Here is a 21,928-nt window from a genome sequence, read left to right on the forward strand (position 1 = left end):
AACAAACGAATGTGATTTCCATGAATCTGTTTCTTTTGTATCTTTATAAATTTATCTATAGAGAGTGAGTAGCACAAATTTGTTGAAATTCTTTGCTGCATCGAGAAATTCTTTGCTGCATCGAGAAATTCTTTGCGGCATCGAGTGCATTTCATGCCGATTTAAACAACTTTTATTTTTACTTACGTAGAATAAACGCAAGAAAAAAACATGAAAAACAAGTTAGACAACATTTAAAAAATTTTTATTTTTACTTACGTAGAATAAACGCAAAAAAAAACAAATTAAACAACATTTAAACAATTTTTATTTTAAAGTAATTCTTTTTATACTTTTGAATTACAAATAATTTAAGCAACTTTTAAACAATTTTTATTTTTCAGTAAAATTTCATTTTAATTTAAAACGAAAAATAATGTATAAAGAATAAAGAGGAAGTTTCATGGGAACATCACGTTCATAAGCGATCCCCAGTAGCATGTATAATATGACATTTATACTGTAACAAGGCATTTAAAACATTTATAGATAAATAGAAAAAGAAAACTTAGCACAGCTTCAATAACCAGTGGTATTTGACGCACCATTTTCATTAAGGCACATTTCATGATACCATAGATTGCACCTGTCGACATACTTCCTTATCTACTTTTCATTTTTCAGCACTGGGAGGATTCCAGCTGTTGCAAACTTCCTATTTCTCTCCACTGGAATTTTCAGGTGTGTGTGTGGGGAGGAGGGGGGGCTCTTTTGCGTTTCCTCACATCAGGTATAGATGGATGTGAATCGACTGTTCCTGGAGTTATCATTGGTCTACGTTTTTGCAATGTTTTCTCCTTTGGCAAAATGTAGTCTGGCATACTGGCAACTATATTTCTAAGAACTTCTTGCGTTGACAGGAGGAGACACATGATATGTTACAGTTGTACCTTATGTTATGGACCAGTGTTAGAGGTCAAATAAATCAAGGTTGTTAAACTAAAAGCGGAAAATACAGATTGACATGAGATTATCATAGAAGTTTCCATAATATCAAAGTAGCAGCATTTGAAGCTAAGTGTAATAGGGTTGTTAAAGTTTTAAAAGCTTTTTTAAAAAGTATTTCATTAAATGTATTATTTCAAAAAAGTCAATTGCCATAAAATATTTTGATAAAAATCTAATCACTTCTGCACCATTTTCTTCATTTCTGAAGATTGATGTGTACATGTTAAAATGAAGATGGAGTTTAGTCTGTTTTTGCAACTGATGAATTTTTTCTTTTGGCTAGGAACAAGGTGTAATATGTGTTTTTTTTTTTTTTTTTTTTTTTTTTTAGTCCCCGACAAAAGGAGTGTGGGCCTGTAAATTCACCCTTGTCTGTTCGTCTGTTTGCACTTTTCTCAATAACTACACCTTAGAATTTTTTGAAATTGTGCACAAACATTAAACATGATATGAGTAAAAAAAAAAGTAATAGAACGGATTTTCCAGGAAAACTCTGGTTGCCCCTTCCCAGGGGTGCCTTTCGGGTTAAAATGGCTAAAATTGACATTTTTGTGCTTATTAAAAAAAAAATTGATGCTTTGGATTTTTATAAAACTTTCTGAAAAGTTGTAACTAACTGATTTCTATACAATTTTGTTTGTCTATACTTTGCGATAACTCTTGGATGTGCCCCAGTGACTCTTTTAGGGTTAATTAAACACTCCATTTTTGGGACTATTTTTCCATATTTGTCTAAAATTTCCTGTGTATGTCTATTTAGCAGTTTTGCATGGTACTGAACTCAAATTTAAATATGTTAAGGCCTTGGGGACTTTTGGGGCTAAATGGGGGTGGACGGCAACTGATGGACTTAGTCATTTCTTTTTTTGCATGGTGCAGAACTCAAATTTACATATGTTAAGGCCTAAAACTGCACCATTTGTTCATTTTCACCAGGATTTGACGTCCCCTAGGGACGTTTGGGGCTAATTGGCGGGGGGAGGAGGAAATGCTGAACTTAGTCATTTTTTTTTTTTATGCCTCATTTACTGTGCACTCACGAGGGACCATACATACTTCACTTGTTTTTTTGTTTTTTATTTTTCAATCCAAACAAGACACAGTGCCAGTTGGATGTAAGAGGTTACTAGTTATAGCCAAATCTAGAGGGACATTATATAGGGAGTTGAAAAGTGAGATGTCTGTTCACATTACACTTGACCTTTTGCATGTCAGTACAATTAGGAGAACAGAGAATTCCAAAATCTAGCAGTTTGAGGGAAGAAACTATTAGAGTAGAAGGTTTTCTGGCAACTAGGGATTTCTACAGAGAAGTGGTGTGATTTTGGAAGTTTCAATGAAGAGCTTTCAAGTATTGTATTATTATTCCTGGCAATCAGTGGTTTAGAAGGTTTCTTGTAATTATTAAAGGAAAGAGACTTAGTCTTGGCAGCATTGAATGTTACCATCCATTTATGACTTCGTTCCACTAAAAAATGGAGATCTTCCTCTAAGATTTCAGCCATGATATGTATTTATTCGTTTTCCACTTGTGTCTATTATAAAGTGTGATGTCATCAGCAAATATACCCATCTTGGACACTATTTTATCAGGGGGAGTCATTTATGAATATGAGGAATAATAAAGTTTGAAGGATCAACCCGTGAGGTACACCTGCATTAATGTCATGTTTTATTTTGTTGATTATATTAAGTATCTGTCTAGTAATGCCATATGATTTAATTTTCAAGAGAAGACTTGTCCAACACCTTAGATATATTCAAGACTACTACCTTAACCTCCTGTCTTATTCAATATATGATATATATATTCAGAGATTACAGTTAGGATATCCGCAATAGAATGAGCTTACCTAAATCCATACTGTCGATTGAAAAGAAGTTTAGTATCTATGAGGCAGTGGACTAGTTCTTGATTGATTAAGGACTCAAATATTTTGGCGAAGAGAGAAAGAAAGCTAATTGAGCAATAATTTATGGGTCAGTTCTTTTACCAGAATTCTTGAAAACTGGTACCATAGAAACAATTTTTCAGCAGTCAGGGAAGGAAGATTCACTAAGGCATTTATTAAAGAATTTGAAGAGAACTGGCCCAAGCTCAACAGAGCTTCCTTTTTTTTTTTTTTTAAATAGTATAATGTGGATAGGATCAGGGCCACACACCTTTAAGGTGTCTAGGTTTTTTATGATATCATGAACATGAGTTGATTTTTCAGATTATCAAGTGTGGCTTCTGCCTGCAAATAGAAATAGGGAAGGGTTGGGTTTAATGTAGAGTTGGAGACAAACTGCCAGGCAAGCAGGTTAGCCTTCTCAACTGTCCTGCAAGCAATCTCATGGTTGTTGTATAGTGGGTAATTGTTGATTGCCAATTATTTGCTACACTTATAAATTTTCCATAAATCGCAAATTCCTAATTTCTATGATTCCATGCGTTTTCTGGTGATTTTGGTATGCCTTCTCTTGACTACGGTTATTTCACTCTTGCAATTATTTCCAGCTTCTATATACGTTTATCTATTTGTACTGGATTTATGTCAGATAAATCTGAAGAATGCATGCTGCCTTTGAGCAATGGCAGCTACACAAGTAGAAGTGAACCATTGGGAAGAGTGGGGTTTGCTATAAAACTTCCGTGTAGGAACACTTGCTTCAATTGCTGCTTTGAATCATTTAGTACCCTTACACTTCTATCTCTCCCCGAGGAGGCAGTTTTGTGTCAAACAGAAATGCTGGTAGCTACCGAAGGATCAAACAGTTATTTGTACCCAATGCCGGTTCCCTCTCATGGAACTATGAAGACCTGTGTTGATTTCTCTCTCTCTAAATCCATTCAATTGCCCACTACACGTAACTCTTTAATGGACTCAAAATGTTTTTACTTGTTTTTATTAATTTAGGCATTGGTCTGCTCAGAGCTATATATGCAGAAACGCTTTTGAATATTTTGATTTTGTGCATCAAATGGCAAATGTTGCCGCTACATGACTAATTAGATTTTTACTCTTGTATCGGATAATATTTGAGCCTGGGGTTAATCCACATCAATTATAAGTAAGCAATTGTATGCATTTAGAAAACAACCTGTAAACCGCAAAACATTACTGCAATGAATCAACTGTTTCCTTTCCAGAAACTGTGTTCATTTTTTCCGTTTCATTTTTATATTTCACAAGCATACATGCGCATCTATACATATCTATACACATACATACATATCAATAGATATATATACACGCACATGCATATCTATACATACATATATATCAATAAATATATATTTACACACATTGATAAATATATACAGAAACATATCTATAAATATATGCATATGCACATACATATCTATACACATCTATCAATAAATATCTATACACATATCAATACATGTATATATACACACATACTTATATACATGCATACATAACAAATATATATATATATATATATATATATATATATATATATATATATATATATATATATATATATATGCATGCACATACGTACCTATATCTTATACATATATCTTAGAGAGAAGAAATAAATTAGAATAATGGAAAGATGGGGAAAATGAAAAACAAAAAAGTTCCATAAAAAACACCAAAAAATCAAATAAAAAAAATCAAAAGAAACGATGTTAAAGTTGCCGAAGGACACGAAATGAAACGGAATTGAAGTGTTATAATTTTTATTTTAATGGGAAAAAATGTAAAGTTTTTTTGTTTTTGTTTTTAATTTTAGCCAACGTAAAAGTAAGCGTGGTGTGTTTCACCTAAATTGCAGTTCAGTTTTTATAAAAACCTTAACCGCTGCTCGTTCGTAATTGTCTCCTGTGAACGGTCACGGACGGTGTAAATGGGTGGCGGTTGAAGTCTGAATTTATTAGAGAGAGAAGACTTTACTACTTCCATTGAGCGTAACCGGTTTTGGCAGTGGATACTCACCAGATAAAATATAGGAAGCTCTGATCAGCGAGTTAGTGGATAGGTAATATGCCTATAACACACCTCAGATATTGTGATGCAGTTTGTGCATAGTACATCTGCATAAAATGTCTAGATTTCCAATCCTATTAAGGTCAAACTCGGAGGGGAAAAAAATGAGTTTATTTTATTTATATAGAAGATAGATAGATAGATAGATAGAAGATAGATAGAAGAAGAAGATAGATAGAAGAAGATAGATAAGAACATTGCAATAAAATAAGCTTGAATCATTAAAACAAAATTGTTTCATTACTTCAGAAAAAATACCATATCTTTAACAAAAAAATTTATTCTTTTCATTTTCGTATCTCTCAATTTGCAGTTTCTACATCAACATTATTTGTGTCTTTTCTTTCAATTCCACTTTGCAAATGGCTCCAATATCAAACTCCATCTTTGCTAGTTTCGAATCAGCATTTTATTTTGAAAATTGATTTCTGTTATTTTAAGTTTAAAATATAAGACCCTTGTTATTGTTATACAATGAATGAAACAATAAAGATGCATTGGTTTGTACATAGATATTAAAACATTTTAAATCGTAATTGTACATAGATATTTAAAAAAATTTAAATCGTAATTGTACATAGATATTAAAAATTTTTAAATCGTAAAGTAAATTTTGGCTTTGAAAGAATAAAAGAAAAAGAAATATAAAAAAAAGTAAATAATTTTTTTATCTCGGATTACATAAAAACAGATTCCAGTTTTGATTTGTAATTTCAAAATAATGAGAGAAAAAATTGTTCCCCTGTACTCATAGGATATTTGATATTATTTTATAACTAGCTGGACCCATTAACCAGCATTGCCCAGTGGTAGCATATACCCCACCCCCGTAAAATATTAAAGTACAGCTGTTGTTGTTGTCCAACCTCCAACCTCCTCAGGTTAAGAAAGGCTTTCAGAATGGACACTCCAACCTCCCTATGTTTAGAACGACTTTCGGAATAGACACCCCATTTTGTGAATGAGGGTGGGGTTGGCCGAAATGTAACTTTGATTTCCACGCGCAAATACTATGAATGGACAAAAAAAATTTGGTGGTTGCAGGGTTGGTCTGCCCGTGCATACTAATCTGGCGGGCAGGGCATGGTTCAGAGTATGGTATTTTTTTGTTGGCAAGACTGGAGTTTAGTTGGCAAAATACTCTTGAACCCTCTATCATTTAAAAGGAACTAAATTCCTGTAGTCACCTATACGTTACAATGTAAACATGTAACTGTATTTCAGAAAGTGACAGTTTTAAATAAGCAGAAAAAAGAAACAATATAAACAGAACATTTTCTTTAAATAATAAACAATTATTTTTAGTCGCATGTAAGCGACTATAATCACTCCGTCGGTCTGTCAGGCAGTCGGTCCATATGTCGGTCTGTCCGTAACACTTTTGTGCTTGGCTTTTTTGGTTACGATCAAAGGTCTGTTGTTAATAGATGCTGTTCTTGTCGCGGAACATGAGATCATTACTGCGTTGAAGCAGGTCGGCTGCAACAAGTCCCCGGGGCTTGATGGTCTACCCTACGAATTCTACTTGAGGCTGTCGCCCATGTTGGTCCCTATTCTGAAGGATATGTTCAACCATTGGTTTGTTCAGGGCTCCATCCCTGGGCAGGTGACCAAGGGAGTGATCACATTGCTGAGGAAAGGTCAACGGCATGGTGGGGAGGAAGATTTAGACGATTTCAGGCCCTTGACTCTGCTAAACACAGAGTTAAAGATTTTGGCCAAGGTTCTTGCGAATCGGTTGTAGGTTGTCATTACTGACTTGATCGAACCAGACCAGAGCTATGCTGTGAAGGGGAGATCGATTTAGGACAATCTTCATCTGATACGCACAATCATAGAGGGGATAGAAGACGATGCCGAGGCCGCGCTGATCAGTTTGGATCAGTCCAAGGCTTTCGATAGGGTGGACCATCGGTTCCTGCGATATGTGCTGGAGGCCGCTGAATTTAATCCGGACTTCCACAAGTGGATCTCTGTACTGTATGACAGGCCGATGGTAACGGTGCAGATCAACCGTAAGCTGTCGGAGTCTTTCGCTGTCTCCCGGTCGATGCGACAGGGTTGTCCGCTGTCGCCTCTCTTGTATGTCCTAGCGTTGGAACCCCTCCTTCGCAAGTTAAGGGACAAGGTGACTACACCAGTCCTGCGCGGGATAGCTCTCTCTGGAGGCACACGAGCCAGGATTTCCGCGTTCGCCGATGACGTCACCGTGTTCGTGTCTTGCCCCACGGACATTCAAGCGGTCACCGAGGCGCTCGCTCGATACGAAGAAGTTACAGGGGCCGTCTTCAATTGCAGTAAGTCGGTGGGTCTGCGGTTGGGTGCCTGGACCTAAGTAAATTCGCTTCCGGGCATCTTCAGTTGGACCGACGGCCCGGTCCGGATCCTCGGTGTGTGGTTCGGACCGATCTCCAGCTGAAAAAAAACTGGTTGGAAGAAGAGACCAAGGTCGAATCCTCAAGACTTGGGTTCGAAGGAAATTGTCCTTGAAGGATCGGGTGGAGGCGTGTGATACATTAGGGCAGGTCGATTTGCAACTTTTTTCAGAAAATCAACATGGCACTGGTGATGATAGTTGGGATTTGATGTGATAAGAGCATATACCAAAAATTAGTTTCTCATCTTGAACAGAAAATTGAGCATCTAATTTTAAAAATCGTGTAGAAAAATGCTGAAAAATCCTTCATTTTCATAGCATTTTTCACAACACTGACTTTGAAATTTCACTTTTTATAAACTATTCAATTAAAATTGGTATATTTATATGAAATACATTGAAAGAAAAGTATATACATGAATTATAATTTTAATTATGAATCACACCTAGCAAAATACCTCAACTTTTACTGCATTGATTAAACAAAAATTGTAAAAAAAACCTAATTAGCAACTAAGTCTTTTAAACTTCACAATTCAAAAAGATATGTGGAGATGTATTACACAATATAACAACTTGATACAAGTTACAGAACCATGTATTTTAATTTTTTATTAAATGCAATAATATAAACTGTTACAATAGAACTAAATTGTTCTGTATATTTTCCTTTCAAGGAAAATGAAGGTCTAATTTGTTGCTGACACGATGACTTTGTAATAATGTGTCTATGTCTTGCTTCCTGCCCATATACAACTTTTTGAGAAAAATCAATCAAATTTGACCAGTGTGTGGCTGCAAAATTGATAGCAGTAATCTTTTCATTTTTTTTTTATTTTGAGTTGTTCACTATTTCTGGAAAAAACAACACAAAAAAAAAAAATTATTTGAAAACACTTATTTTGCGATGTAATATGAATAAAACTAAGTATTGTTTGGGTAAATTAAGAAAACTAATAAAATTTAATGGATAAATATTTATTTACCTAATGGACAAAATCGTTTGAATGCCCACATCCAATTCATCTGAGTTTATAATCGATATTATATTTTCCGGAAATAGTGCAAAAGCACTATATTTTGTTTAAAACAGTAATTTGGATTTCAGTTAACTGTTTTGTTCTCTGAATCATATTAAAATATACTGCTGTTAGTTAAAAAAAAATATTGTCGGTTTTGGTCTCAAACCAATTAACTGCATACATTTGGATGATAAATTTGACCAAAATGTTTAATTTATCATAGTGTTTGAGGATAGACAACTCTAGTCCATAAACACATTAATCTTGTGGCTTATGTTAGCCATCTTCCTTGATTAAAGGGCCCAATTTTCTAAGTTAACTTTTCCACAAGAAATGCCAACAGCATACTCAAAAAGTAGCCTCTGGTCTTCACACTTAAATTATTTGTTTCTTCTGCTGTCAGATAATGATGATCGGGAGGCACACTAATTTTTTAGAATTCTACTTGAGGCAAATCTTAGTAGTTATTGATACAAAGTTTGGTTGGTTGGTTGTTTTTGTTTTACGGCATATCAACCCTTTTCGGCTTATTTAATGCCGAATCCAAAGATTTTGAAGAAATATTTAATAGAATATATTTGTTGTTTTCAAGTCGGTTTCTATTTAAGCCATAGTTGGGACCCTAACAGGTACTACCACTCCGGGTCAGAGTGGACCTGGGAGCAATGGTAATTAAAGGGTGGCTCCACACTCCCCAAAGCCCACAAGCTGGGGCCTCACCACTGGATATAGTTTAAGGTCATATCCAGGACCCCCATTGAGGAACTTTTACCCTCTGCAGGGAGGCAGTCGGTGTATTCTAATGCCGCACCGACAGGGCCTTGATACAAAGTTTCCCCAAAGAACCAGTAAATCTTGTTAGGCTTTTTGTTGTTCCATCAATTAATTTAAAAATTGCTGTAAATGGCAGTTCTTCTAGTGGAACCTGAAAATTGGAAATTTTGCATGTTTAATAATAGAGCCAGATTACATAATAAATACCAATATATTTTATTTTCCACAAAAAAGGAACATAATTGCAGGTGAATCTATAGAATTAATTTTATCTCCTTGTTAGGAGAACAAGTGCAGATTATGTGCCTTGTTTGATAATTTTCTGTGTTGCACTTTACTGCAAAGTCATCACATCTCAAGACAGAAAGTTTACAGTTACAAGAAAATATATCAAATAGTCTGTCTAGCTGTTCCTTCATTCTTTTCACTTTGATTGCTGCAAGAGATTTCCTGTCAATTTTATTGACCCTCTTATAGCAAAATATATTGACCTTCTGTCCTATATAATGTTACCTTAATAAGGGAAATTTTGGATTGACTGCTTGCCAAATACTAATTATTTCCTTGGCAATTAACTTAGAAATCTCATTATTTTTTAAGTGGGGATAACTGTTTTCGAGGAAATAACTAAACTGGAGGACTTGTTGTGAAGTTGGGGGTGCTGTTTCATCCAAACGACAAGGTGGACCAGCAAATTTTGTTAAACCCCAGGTTAAAACTGAACGCCGTGCTTTTACTGACATTCTAATCTGAAAAGTAAAATAAATAAATGGATTATAACTGAAGGAAACTTTTTTAGGCTATCTTCCAGTTTCATACCTAAAGAAATAAGTGCTAGTTATAAGAAATAATGAAAAACTTTGTAGAGTTGAATTAGATGTATTGAAAAGAGGACCAAACCAAATAAGAGGCATAGTTGTGTTTAGTTCAGACATTTTTAGCTACTCCTTCTATAACATCAATTTATCCATAAAGAGATCCATTCTTGCTGTAGTTGTACCATTGAAAAACCAGTGCTTGTGTATCTGTTACTATGATATTTTTAATAGTATTTTCAAGTTAAATTTAATTTTTATGAAATTTTTGTTTATTAAATTTTTAGGTGAAAGTACAGAATAGTTACAATATAACCTCCTTCCCATATTAAGAATGGCTTTCTAAATAACAAAGTTATTTTAGCACAATAACATGCACACATAACGAAAAACCTTTAAAGGAATTTCCTTATTTACTCGTATTAATCTTTGTGGGTTATCTGATTTTAAAACTATAATTTTAGAAGAAAAACACTGCTTAAGAACAATTACTCATTAAAAATGAAATAAATTAAAATTTGACACTAATTTTCTGCAAAGTATTTTTTATTAAGTAGAAAAACTTGAAAATTTATGTGGTTATGTTTTGTAAAGAATGTGTAGAATAAAATTGTATAGACTATATTTTTGTTGTTGTTTTAATATAAAACTGGAGTATTACCATATTTTAATAAAAATTTCAAATAGAATTTGATGTGAAATATTTGGTTGGTGCAAAAATAATGCTTTTCACGTTCATTTGAACGTCAAAAAATGACATTGTTTTTGTGTCAACCTAATAGAAAAACAAATTAAAAAAGATAAAACAAATATGTTTAAATTCACTGCAGACACTTGAAATATAATAATATATATTTTAAACAAGTCTTTTTCGTTTTTCCTTTCGAAATAATAAAGCCTAAATCGTAATGTTTTCAAATTAAATAATAAACAAACGTTAATTTTCAATATCAATAACGAGCGTGTTTTGCGACGGTGAAATCTAAAACGTTTCCACCCCCCAAAAAAAGTTTCTGAAATGAAAAAGCAAACTTTGGTCGTTATTATTTAAAAAACATAATTTTGCTTTTACACTTAATATTTATTTTATTAATTCATTATCCTCACTCATTTTATTTAAAAATGTAGTTGAAAAATTATTCTAAATAATGATTCTATTTTCTTAACAGTCCGGATTGTTTTGATGACGGGACGTTCTTGACAATTCACCAAAAAACTTTTAATCACTTCAATTTTTCAACTTTTAAAGTCATTTCCTCAAGCAAAGATAACGATTTTGAGAAAAATATTTTGTGTAGATCTTTTTATGTCAAATCCCAACTATCATCACCATTGCCTCAGCGGGGTTCCAAAATCGACCTGCCCTAGTGCTACATATGTCTTTCCGCTCATCCTTTACCGTCTGTCTGTACTTCCCCTCCCTGAAAAACGCTGAACCAGCTTACAGGAGCACCTCGACACACTCTTGTGGAACGAGGGTAAGCATTATGTTTGCAGAGAGGTCTGTGTTCGAAATCCGAGCGAGGGAGGCTTGGGACTGCTCGATTTCCTGTGTCACAAGCACGTAGAGAGGTTGGCCTTCCTGAGCCGTTCGTTGTACGTAGATATTCCATGGGTCACTGCGGTTGGAAGCTCGTTTTCCAATCTCACACCCGACCCCTCGGTTGAAGCTCGGCGAAGACCGAGAGAGGAACAAACATTCTACGCCGAATGGCGGTCCGCACTTAGAGCGTTGCCGGGGACCAGTGTCCTCGAATAGTCTAGGAACAGGCTTTATTGGGAGCTAGTGGGACGTAGCACAAAGGGACTGCTAGTGAAACGGACAGAGATGTCGTTAGAAGAGGTCCGCTCCCAGTGGAGTAGGGCGCCGGGACAGGACTTTCTTACAAACTCGGAATTTTCCCTTACCTGGCGACTTGTCTGGAACGCACTGCCCCTCCTTGAAGAACTCAACCTGTACAATGAAGAAACCAGGGTCTACTGCCTGCGCTGCGACGAGGGCATGAGGGAAACAGCCGGTCATGCCTTTTTCCGCTGCAGCAGGCTCAAGACCCTCCTAGGGTACTTCAACGAGGTAACAGCTCACTTCGATGCCAAGCGCTGGCTTGAACTCGACGAGTCATATTTTGTGGAGAACATTGATCCGCCGCTGCCTAGGCAGAAAAGAATGGTTTTTCTAGTAATACTAGCAATAATGAGGATGGTCATATGGATCACACGCCTCAAGCGAGTCCGCGAAGGGATATCTGTTCCGGATCGGGATCTGATCATCTACTTTAAACATCTGCTTAAAGTAAAAATCAGATGCAATTGAAAGAGGTTACCTCGAGTGGCCTTTTGACAAGAGGTGGGTGCATGACGCTAGCTTGTTCATCTGACGAGGCGCCAAATTTGAATTCGTGTTACCACCATAGGCATGGCACACGCGGTACTGGGTCCTATGGAGCCCATCTCGCTAGGTTAGACAAATAAAAAGTAAAGAGACTCTTGACTGGTGGTACAAATGAGATCCTGTCCCCCGATTGTTTGTTTTTTGGCATTAGAGAACCTTCCAAGGCTACACTTCCACTACCCCCCCCCTCCTATCTTTTTGTTTTATCACCCCCTGGTCAACCCCTACTTGAAGGTCGCCGCCTACATCTTCCCCTTTTTTGTTTTTGACAATTATTCATTTTTCCTCCCTACACCCAATAATTCTTCCCAATCTCCACTAGGGATCTTCCCGCTTGTTTTCAGTGCCCCGGAAAACAGTAGGTGATCTAACTTTCTAGATTAGCTCAGGGAGGGACCTTACTAACAATGCACTAGGCAATTTTGTGTATATTTTTTCTAGATTCCCCACTCCTCAACACGAACTGTTTCTCTTCCAAATTCAAGAACTTTTTATTTTCCAATGAATTGAACTTTTTTCACACGCACACACTTAAAAAAAAAAAAAAAAAATTTTGCACAGACACACACACACACACACACACACACACACACACACACACACACACACAGAAATTGTAAATATATCCTTTTTTGCAAAACGCTGGAGGTTTTTCATTAGTTAGTTTAGAGTCCACAGAATGAATGAGGTATTGTGGTAAATGTTGCCAGTCAAGAGTGAAGTCGCCAAAGACTTCATTTTCACTTTAGTAACAAAGACCCTGCAACACTCCCCCACCCCATTTCTTGTATGGTCTTGTGCCTTAGTTTGTTTACAGATGTTAATTTTTTGCTTTTATTTTTTTAATTTCTCATTATTTAATTGTAAAATTTTTTCATTACAGAAATAAACTATATAAACAAGATCAAAGTGTAGTATCTGTTCCGGCAGATACTGCAAGCAAAGACCATATGTGGGGGCAACCCCACATATAAGACCTTGGTCAATGTAGGGGCAACCCTTCATACCAATTGTCACTATCCAGCTCCCATTTCCCACCCATCGGGAGCTGGTCCCCTTTTCCCTTCCCCCTCCCTCTCTCTCCACATTAAAAAACGGCCTTTTGCCTAATTTGCTCAGTGGGGAAGCAAATAAATACCAACCTCACATATAAGACCTTGGTCAATGTAGGGGAAACCCTTCATACCAATTGTCACTATCCAGCTCCCCTACTCCCCGGGGAGTTGGTCCCCATTTCCCCTTCACTCCTCACATTAAAAATCGGCTTTGTGCCTAATTTGCTCTGTGGGGGAGCAAATAAATACCCTTTTCTTGTCCTTTTGGCCAAGAAAAGGGTATTTAAATATAATTTATAATTATTTATTGTAACTTTGTGATATAAAGTGGGGGATCACTTTTCTGTATTAATTTAATGTAAAATGATCATCCACTGTACAACCAGTCAGTCTCAAAGCCATTCAAGTCAGTCTCCAGATCATTCAAGTTGTTTTTGAAGGATTCCAGTTATTTTTTAAGCATTCTTTTTTTTTTTTTTACATGGAGTTCACTTATCAAGGCCCAATGGCCACTCAGGGATAAGGGTTATTGTGTGTACAGTAATCAATGGGATAGTGTAGTAATAGTATTGGAGAATTGATAAAGTGTCATTACTTAAGGAGGCGGTTCATCAGGAATTTGTTTGTGTTGGACTTGAAGACATCCAGGTTGAAGTCAGGAGGGAAACAGACAAGCGGAACAGAGTTCCACAGGCGTGCTGTTCTAAGAAAGAAGCTTTGTTCATGGAATCTATGTTTTGATTTAGGCGCAGATAGACAAGGAGTGGGGAAAATTATTGACTGTGGTTTCAGCTAGTCGGGTGTTTTTTGAAAAAGATTGGCGAGGGGGGACCAGAGAATGGAGCTCAGACGAGCACTTGCCATGGAAATAACGATAGAACAAAGATAGGCTCGCTACGTCTCTTCTGTGGGAAAGAGGTTACAGGGAAGAGAAGAGGGCATCCCCCACCAAGCCACGAAGTCTATTTTGTACTCTGTCAAGGCAGGATAAGCTGTTTTTAGCAGCTCCTGTTCAGATGTGGCAGCAGTACTCCATCCTTGGATGTACTTGGCTTTTATATAGATAGAAAATTGCATCATTAGTGAGATATCTTCTGGAGCGGTAAAAGGATCCCACCATTTTCCCAGCGACCTTGGCCACAGACTTGATGTATGTGTTCCATTTCAGATCAGGAGTAAAGGTCAAACCCAGAAGCTTATCAAAAACATGGGGCCTCCCCTAGACGAGAGCCATCCATTTCAATTGATGCCAGATGGGGATCAGAGCGTTTATGATGTAGAGATAGGAGCTTGGTCGTAGATGCATTAAAGATAACTAGCCACCTCTTCCCCCACTGTACCACGTGCTCAAGATCAGAGGAGAGAGAATCAGAGAGAACATCATCATTTACAGCCTTTGATGTGTTGCCATAGATAGTCGTGTTATCAGCATAGATGTCAACGAAAGATTTTAGTATGTGTTTTGGGAGATCATTGATGTAGATCAGGAAGAGAGTTGGGTCCAGTATGGACCCCTGAGGGACTCCAGCATTAATACTGTGGGCCTCTGATTTCTGCTCATCAACCACTACTCTTATGAGCCTATCAGAGAAAAATGGTTTAATGATCGAAAAAACATTTCCAGTTATACCGTAGCTGGAAATCTTCTGTAGTAGGCCTTTATGCCAAACCTTATCGAAGGCCTTTGATATGTCAAGAGCAATTGCCCTAGAAATAAAGCCTTTGTCAAGAGATTCGCTAATCCTATGAGATATAACCGTTAGCACATCTGCTGTAGATCTAGCAGAACGGAAACCATATTGCGTGTCGCTAAGAAGGTTATTTCTGCTGAGGTGGTTGACTACTTCTCTATTTATTGTAGATTTCAACAACTTACTCATGACACACAGGAGACTTATTGGTCTGTACTGAGAGGGAGACGACTTATCTCCTGAATTCTTAAATACAGAGCATACTGATGAGGTTTTCCAGGGTGTTGGGAAGCACTTCTCCTTAAGGCAACGCTTAAACAGTTTTGAAAGTGTGGGGGCAAGTTCTGGTTGTAAATTTTTTAACACTATAATTGGAATACTGTCAGGACCAGTTGCTTTACTGGAGTCAAGGTTCTTGATTAGCTTGGCGACCTCACGCACAGATATTTGTATGTTACATAGCGTGTTGTCTGTTATAGGATGGAATATGGGGAGTTGATGGCCTTCGTTGCACAGGGTAGAATTTGCCGCAAAGTTCTTGGCAAATAGTTTGGCCTTGTTGGATGCTGTCGACATGCCCTCTGGTCCATTGATAATGGTTGGGATAGAACGCACGCTTCTGTTCAGGATCCTATTTGCTATTTGCCAGAACTGGTGGGAACCAAGCCACTGCTCAGCTACTTTGGATTTAACGGATTGAGCATATAGTTCTCTTGCATTTTTTATTACTCTTTTACAGTGGTTCCTGGCGGTCCTGAAAGCAGCTTTAGTTTCAGTGCATCTATTACGTTGGTAGCTATGGAAAAAGTGATTTCTGTGTGCGATGGCAGCAGCACATTCAGGGGAGAACCATGGCTGGCTGTTAGGTTTTTGTTGGAATTTTTTGGATGGTATGAATTGGTCTATGCCTACAATTAACCATTCGGTCAGGTTTGATACTATAGAGGAAACATCCTTTTTAAAAATGGAATGGAGAGGTAGATCAGATATGAATGTACGGAAGCTATCCCAGTTCACCATAGAGTATCGGTATACAGTACGGTGGAGAGGTACGTCTGTAGATTTATTATATTTCATTTTTATTTTAACTGATACAACGCAGTGGTCGGAGGATCCCAGAGGAGATAGAATGGAACATGAACATAGCTCAGGGGAACTGGATAGAAAAAGGTCTAGAAGGCTTGCGTACTGACTGGTAGTATCGGGCACACGGGTAGGCTCGCGAACAATCTGAGTAAGGTCATAGGCAATGGCAAAATCATGACAGAACATCCCCTCATCATCAGTCTTATTTGAGTGGGTCAGCCATTCCACATTATGGACATTGAAGTCACCACAAATGTGAATGTTAGCCGAGGGATGAGCAGACAGGATGTGGTCAATTTTCTCTGATATACTCTTAAAGACAGTAACTCCGCTGTTGTAGGGCGATAGAGGGCAAATATAAATGCGGTGGTGTAAGCAAGTGCAACCCGCAAGCACATATAAGGTAGATTAGGGTCTTCTCTGGAGATATCCCTGCCACACGGGAAGCCATCTTTAATGTAGGCACATATTCCATGCTCGTGGCGATCTTGGGGGTCAGATTTAGATGTTAAGTTAGAGTATCCTTTAATTATGAACTCATTTAGGGAGGTGGTCGGCCCTAAGTCATTCTTAAGGTCATTCAATTCATCTGTAAGTTCATTAAAGTCATTTACTTTTTATTTATTTAAGTCATATGAGCCCATTTTTCGGTCATTTTAGTTTATCTTTAAGAATTTCATGTCAATCCTACATTCACGCATTCATTCATTACACGAGAGCACGCGACTAATGGCTATCGGCCTTTTTCATTTTAAACAATATATACAGAATTTTCTTTATATTATAAAGAATATAACACTTTATAATTTGAAACAATGTAAATCTTTGTAAATTTTAATGTTAGACAACAGAAACAAAAATGTTTAATAATTTTGAAAGAAATATTGTTCACAAACATTTTTCAATATATATATACCTAAAAGAAAATTGAGGGAAATTAGGCAAAAACAATTTTGTTTTCTGACATATTGTCGTTTAAAAATAAAAACAAAACAGTTATAAGTGTTTAAAGTGTACACAAACATTTTTCAATATATATATATGTAAAAGAAAATACAATTGGGGAAATTAGGCAAAAGCAATTTATTTTGCTTTGTGATTTATTTGCGTTTAAAAATATGAACAAAACATGTAATAATAGTTAATATCTGTGCAAGCCATAAGAAAAAAAATAAAATAAAATTAAGCAAACCCTTAAAAAAATGTAAATATCAGCAAGTACCCATGCAAGTGCAAAAAAAAAAAAATAGCCGCAGTATGCAAGCTCGAACATGTAACGCTAAGAGGAAAAGGAGATGAAAAAAAAACGTAAATGCTTTAGTCGACTGGCCTATGGTGAATTTACAATGTTCCGGGCCTTCTAAATAACGCCTTTAAAATGTACTTATCGCGAAGCGTGAATGACGTCGTCAAAATGTCAACGCATAAACTGACCCCCTCCTTGCAAAGAACGGCCTAGTTGATGGTGAAAGAAAATGATACTAATTTTGGCAGGTGTGTAATTTAGTTGTACAAATATCCTTGAACCATGTAATCATTAAAAGGGACTCGTTCGGTCGACACTGGTAATTCGCTTAATCTAAACAAAAGTTTATCTACTGTAAAAGTAAACCAACATTTTATTTTTATTGGTCAATGTTTTTAAATTTAATCATTTTAAAACTTCATCTTGCATTATTTCTTTTTGAGAATATCTACTGTAAAATGAAGCTAACATTGTAATTTTAGGAAGAAGAAATCAAACGCTTTAGACAGTTAAAGGCTTTCTAATCACACAAAATCCGGGTCTCGACTGTAATAATTATTTAATTGTTTGTTTTTTATTTAGCGTATATAGAAAGAATTTTAGGCAATCGTACTAAAAAAAGGAAAGTTTTATGTAGCTTTTAGAAAAGGAAGAAGAAATAATGGCTATCAACATGTGATGATGTGTTGGAAAATAGTATGTATGGTGTATGTAAATGTTTGAAAGATGTAGCACGTTGGCATAGCTGTATAAGAAAAGTTAACATATATGGTATATTTAATGTAAAAATAAAAGTAGTTTTGACTTATGAACATGTTTCTATGTGTTAACATGTTTGTATTTGGGGTATTTTATTTAAAAAGATTGCCTCTTGTATAGAGGGAAGCCATGTTTCTAAATCTCTGGAGCGTTCATTTTTGTAGGAGGATTTACATTCTGGAATGGACGAATAGTCAGTTTTCAACCAATTAGATTTGGCAGAATGTGATAAGGGAGAAATCATTTTTGGAATCAGGAAATCGAAAGATTATGTTTTGTCTATAAGTATATGAGCCAGATAATAAGGGTGCAACCCTATATCTGTCCAAAATGCAGAATACCTCCTGGTGTTGACTGGGAGTGGTAGGAGTACTTTTTATTTAGAGGGAAAAATAGCAACTACTTTCACTTATAGATGGTTGTGACTGTGATGATGTTACTTCAAGGATGTAATGTAGGATTTTACTATAATGAATAGATGTGTAAAATAGCGTTCAAAAGTTACATAATCTAGTGGCTAATAGTGTACCTATTTACAATGCCTCCCCACGGGACAGAGTTAGACACCAGGGTCGTTTTTTTAACGTGGAGAAAAGGTACAAAAATAAAAATTGTCTCAGTCGTGAAGGATTTCTCCTCCACTGAAAGAGAACGAGAAATGGAAGTGCCGCATCTGAAGAAAGATACGGTATTTATTTGCTCCCCCACCGAGCAAATTAGGCACAAGGCCGATTTTTAAAGTGAGGAGTGAAGGGGAAATGGGGACCAACTCCCCGGGTAGTAGGGGAGCTGGATAGTGACAATTGGTATGAAGGGTTTCCCCTACATTGACCAAGGTCTTATCTGTGGGGTCGCTCCCACATAGGGTCTTTGCTTGCAGTATCTGCCGGAACAGATACTACACATTGATCTTGGCCCGAAGGCCACGAAGGTGAGGGGTATTTATTTGCTCCCCCACAGAGCAAATTAGACACAAGACCGATTTTTAATGTGAGGAGTGAAGGGGAAATGGGGACCAACTCCCCAGGGAGTAGGGAAGCTGGATAGTGAAAATTCGTATGAAGGGTTTCCCCTACATTGACCAAAGTCTTATATGTGGGGCTGCTCCCAAAGATGGTCTTTGCTTGCAGTATCTGCCGGAACAGATACTACACTTTGAGATATTAAATCCTTTGTTAAAAATACATTGAAAATCAAGACTGAACAAAAAACTTAGGCACATGGCCAACTCAAAAGGGGAGGATTGTGGGTGTCGTTGGTCATCCTTGTCACTTTGATCTTGGCCAAAAGGCCAAGTTTCTAATAGTGTAGGCATAATAAATTTATATGTGGCATTTGTTGCAGCAAACCTAGTGTACTTTGGTCCAGAGGGGAATTTCTGCAATCAAATTATTATATATGGAGATTAAATTTTTCAATTTGATTTTGTTTCAGTTGATTATTGGACCCATGTTCAGTGGAAAAACGTAAGTAAATTTTATTTTTTATTTCTTTCTTCATTTCTAATTTTAAAAAAATTATTGTTATTTAGAAAATCATTAATTGCTGGCAAGATATAAAAAAAGATTGTTTTCTTTATTGGAAAAAAAATTCAAAGATTTAAATCGTATAAAAGAATTCCAAACTAATTTTACAGTAAACAAACAAAAATTGTATTAATCTTGCTTGAAGTATTTTATTTTTAAATATCTAACTTATATTAAATCTCCTGAATATAAATATATTGTGATTTTATCAACTAATAGGTTTCATTTAAATTATTTACCTTGAAAATTAATGAACATAATATTTTAAAGGTTCTCATAATTTATCTTATTTTTAATGAAACCACTTTAATTATTGTTAATATCGACAATTTTGAATTTAAAATGGCGTAATGGAAACATATTAAAGGTATTTGCAGCTTCTCTTCCAATTTTCGGATTTTAATCATGTCAAATCACACTATTTCCTTTTGCTGGATTGATTGCTGCTATTTCTTCTGATGAGTCAAGGGCATAATAAATTCACTGATTGATATAATAATAAGTGATTGATTTTGCGCTACAAAACAGATACTGTCAAAAATTGTAAATGTAAACTGAAATAAATTATAAGATGGTCTACATCATGAATTTTGGAATATAGTGTTTTTTCATTTATTCATTATATTGCTCTGTAATTACATTGAGCTTCTTAAATAAGGATTGAATATTATAAATGAATAGCACCAAACATTAATTTATTATAAACTGTTAAAAAAAAATAATCATCAAAATTAGTCTTATAAATAGTTGTTTGGATCTTTGATTTCCACTATATGTATATTACTATAGAAAAATGCGAGCATGAAAAGAAATATGGTTAAGCTTGGACATAGAAAAGTAAAGGACTAGTTGTTAAAACTGGAATAGAAAAGGACAAGATATTCTAGTAAAAAAATATAATAAATTTATAACTTAAAATATTGCAACATTAAGAATTTTCTTTTTTCAAATTCAATTTATAACAGTTTGTAATCAATTCTTAATGCTGCAATATTTTAAGTTATAAATTTATTATATTTTTTACTAGAATATCTTGTCCTTTTCTTTTCCAGTATTAACAACTAGTTCTTTACTTTTCCATGTTTAAGCTTAACCATATTTCTTTTCATGCTCGCATTTTTCTATTGTAATCCATTATTTTTCCAGGCTTCCAGTAAATTTACTTGTCCTTTGTTTAATTTCAGTCTTATTTTTTTGCCCCATAAACACGTACGTAATAACAATGTATGACACTCGTCTGCTTTCAATAAAATCTCCTCCAATTATCTCCCTTTCATGCTTTCATTCTCTCTGTTTCACTTGTTACTTCTCTTTTCGTGACAGCAGTGAATTAGTAGCAATAGTAGTCGCTGAAGCGACGTTGTTGCTATGGAAACCAGTCATAAAAAACGTTGCTCACCTCCTTACATATTTTTACAATTTTGAACACCAGAAAATTCATCATAATTTTTGTTTTACTGAACGAAAATTGAAAATTATTTTTTCACAATATAGCTGAGAAGGTAATCTATAAACTAATAATTTTTTGAAATTTGCTAAAAGTGAGTCAGTGAAACTTTAAAGCAGTTCTAAATGACTAAAACTGCCACTTGACTTGACTACCGTGTTTGAATGATATATATACACACCATACTTTGAAAGACCTGTATTTAAATAATAGTGAGCTGTTTTATTGGTAATATAGGTGTGATGAATAAACTTTTGTATTTATTCAGTACTAGGGGTGGGGTACCCGGTGTTGCCCGGGTGTTTGGAGGTTTGTGTGGTTTTGAGTAAATCAAAACTATGGGAGGCGGTTAAAATAAAAAAAAAAAAAGTTTTGGTAGGTAAGTATGAGGATCAAACCCGAACCCTTGAAGCAAAGTTGGAAATTAAAGTGTGAAAAAAAAATGTGCGACGTTAATCATTGGGCCACTGCGAAATACTAACGGAAACACGTTTGAATTTATTTAAAATTGGCAGGTGCACGTTTTAATGACTTAATGAGGTCAGCTTTGACTGCGGGGTCGTATTTCATTTACTGCGGGAACGCTTTTTTATTTTTATTTTCCTAAGATGTTGGGGAGGGGGCAGCTCCCCATAAAAAGGGGATTGTCCAAATAGCAATTGTCTGATATAAGGAAAATATTTCCACATTGATCAAATCTGATTGCTTTTGGACATTTCCGGCGATAGCGACCGGAAAAATACCGCCAGAATT

At 35.8% G+C, this 21,928-nt stretch overlaps 1 protein-coding gene across 1 annotated transcript in view; it reads left to right on the forward strand.

Moving 5' to 3' along the window:
• The window catches only part of LOC145248051 (thymidine kinase, cytosolic-like), a 50,925-nt gene that overhangs the window by 5,926 nt on the left and 23,071 nt on the right, over window positions 1-21,928 (forward strand). The window contains exon 2 of the mRNA XM_080109786.1: window positions 19,637-19,668. Within this exon, the coding sequence (XP_079965912.1) occupies window positions 19,637-19,668 (32 nt within the window). The remainder of the gene's footprint in view (window positions 1-19,636; window positions 19,669-21,928) is intronic.

Source organism: Euprymna scolopes, chromosome 26 (assembly GCF_053919585.1).
Source record: "Euprymna scolopes isolate OS-2025 chromosome 26, ASM5391958v1, whole genome shotgun sequence".
NCBI classification, from domain to species: Eukaryota; Metazoa; Mollusca; class Cephalopoda; order Sepiida; family Sepiolidae; genus Euprymna; species Euprymna scolopes.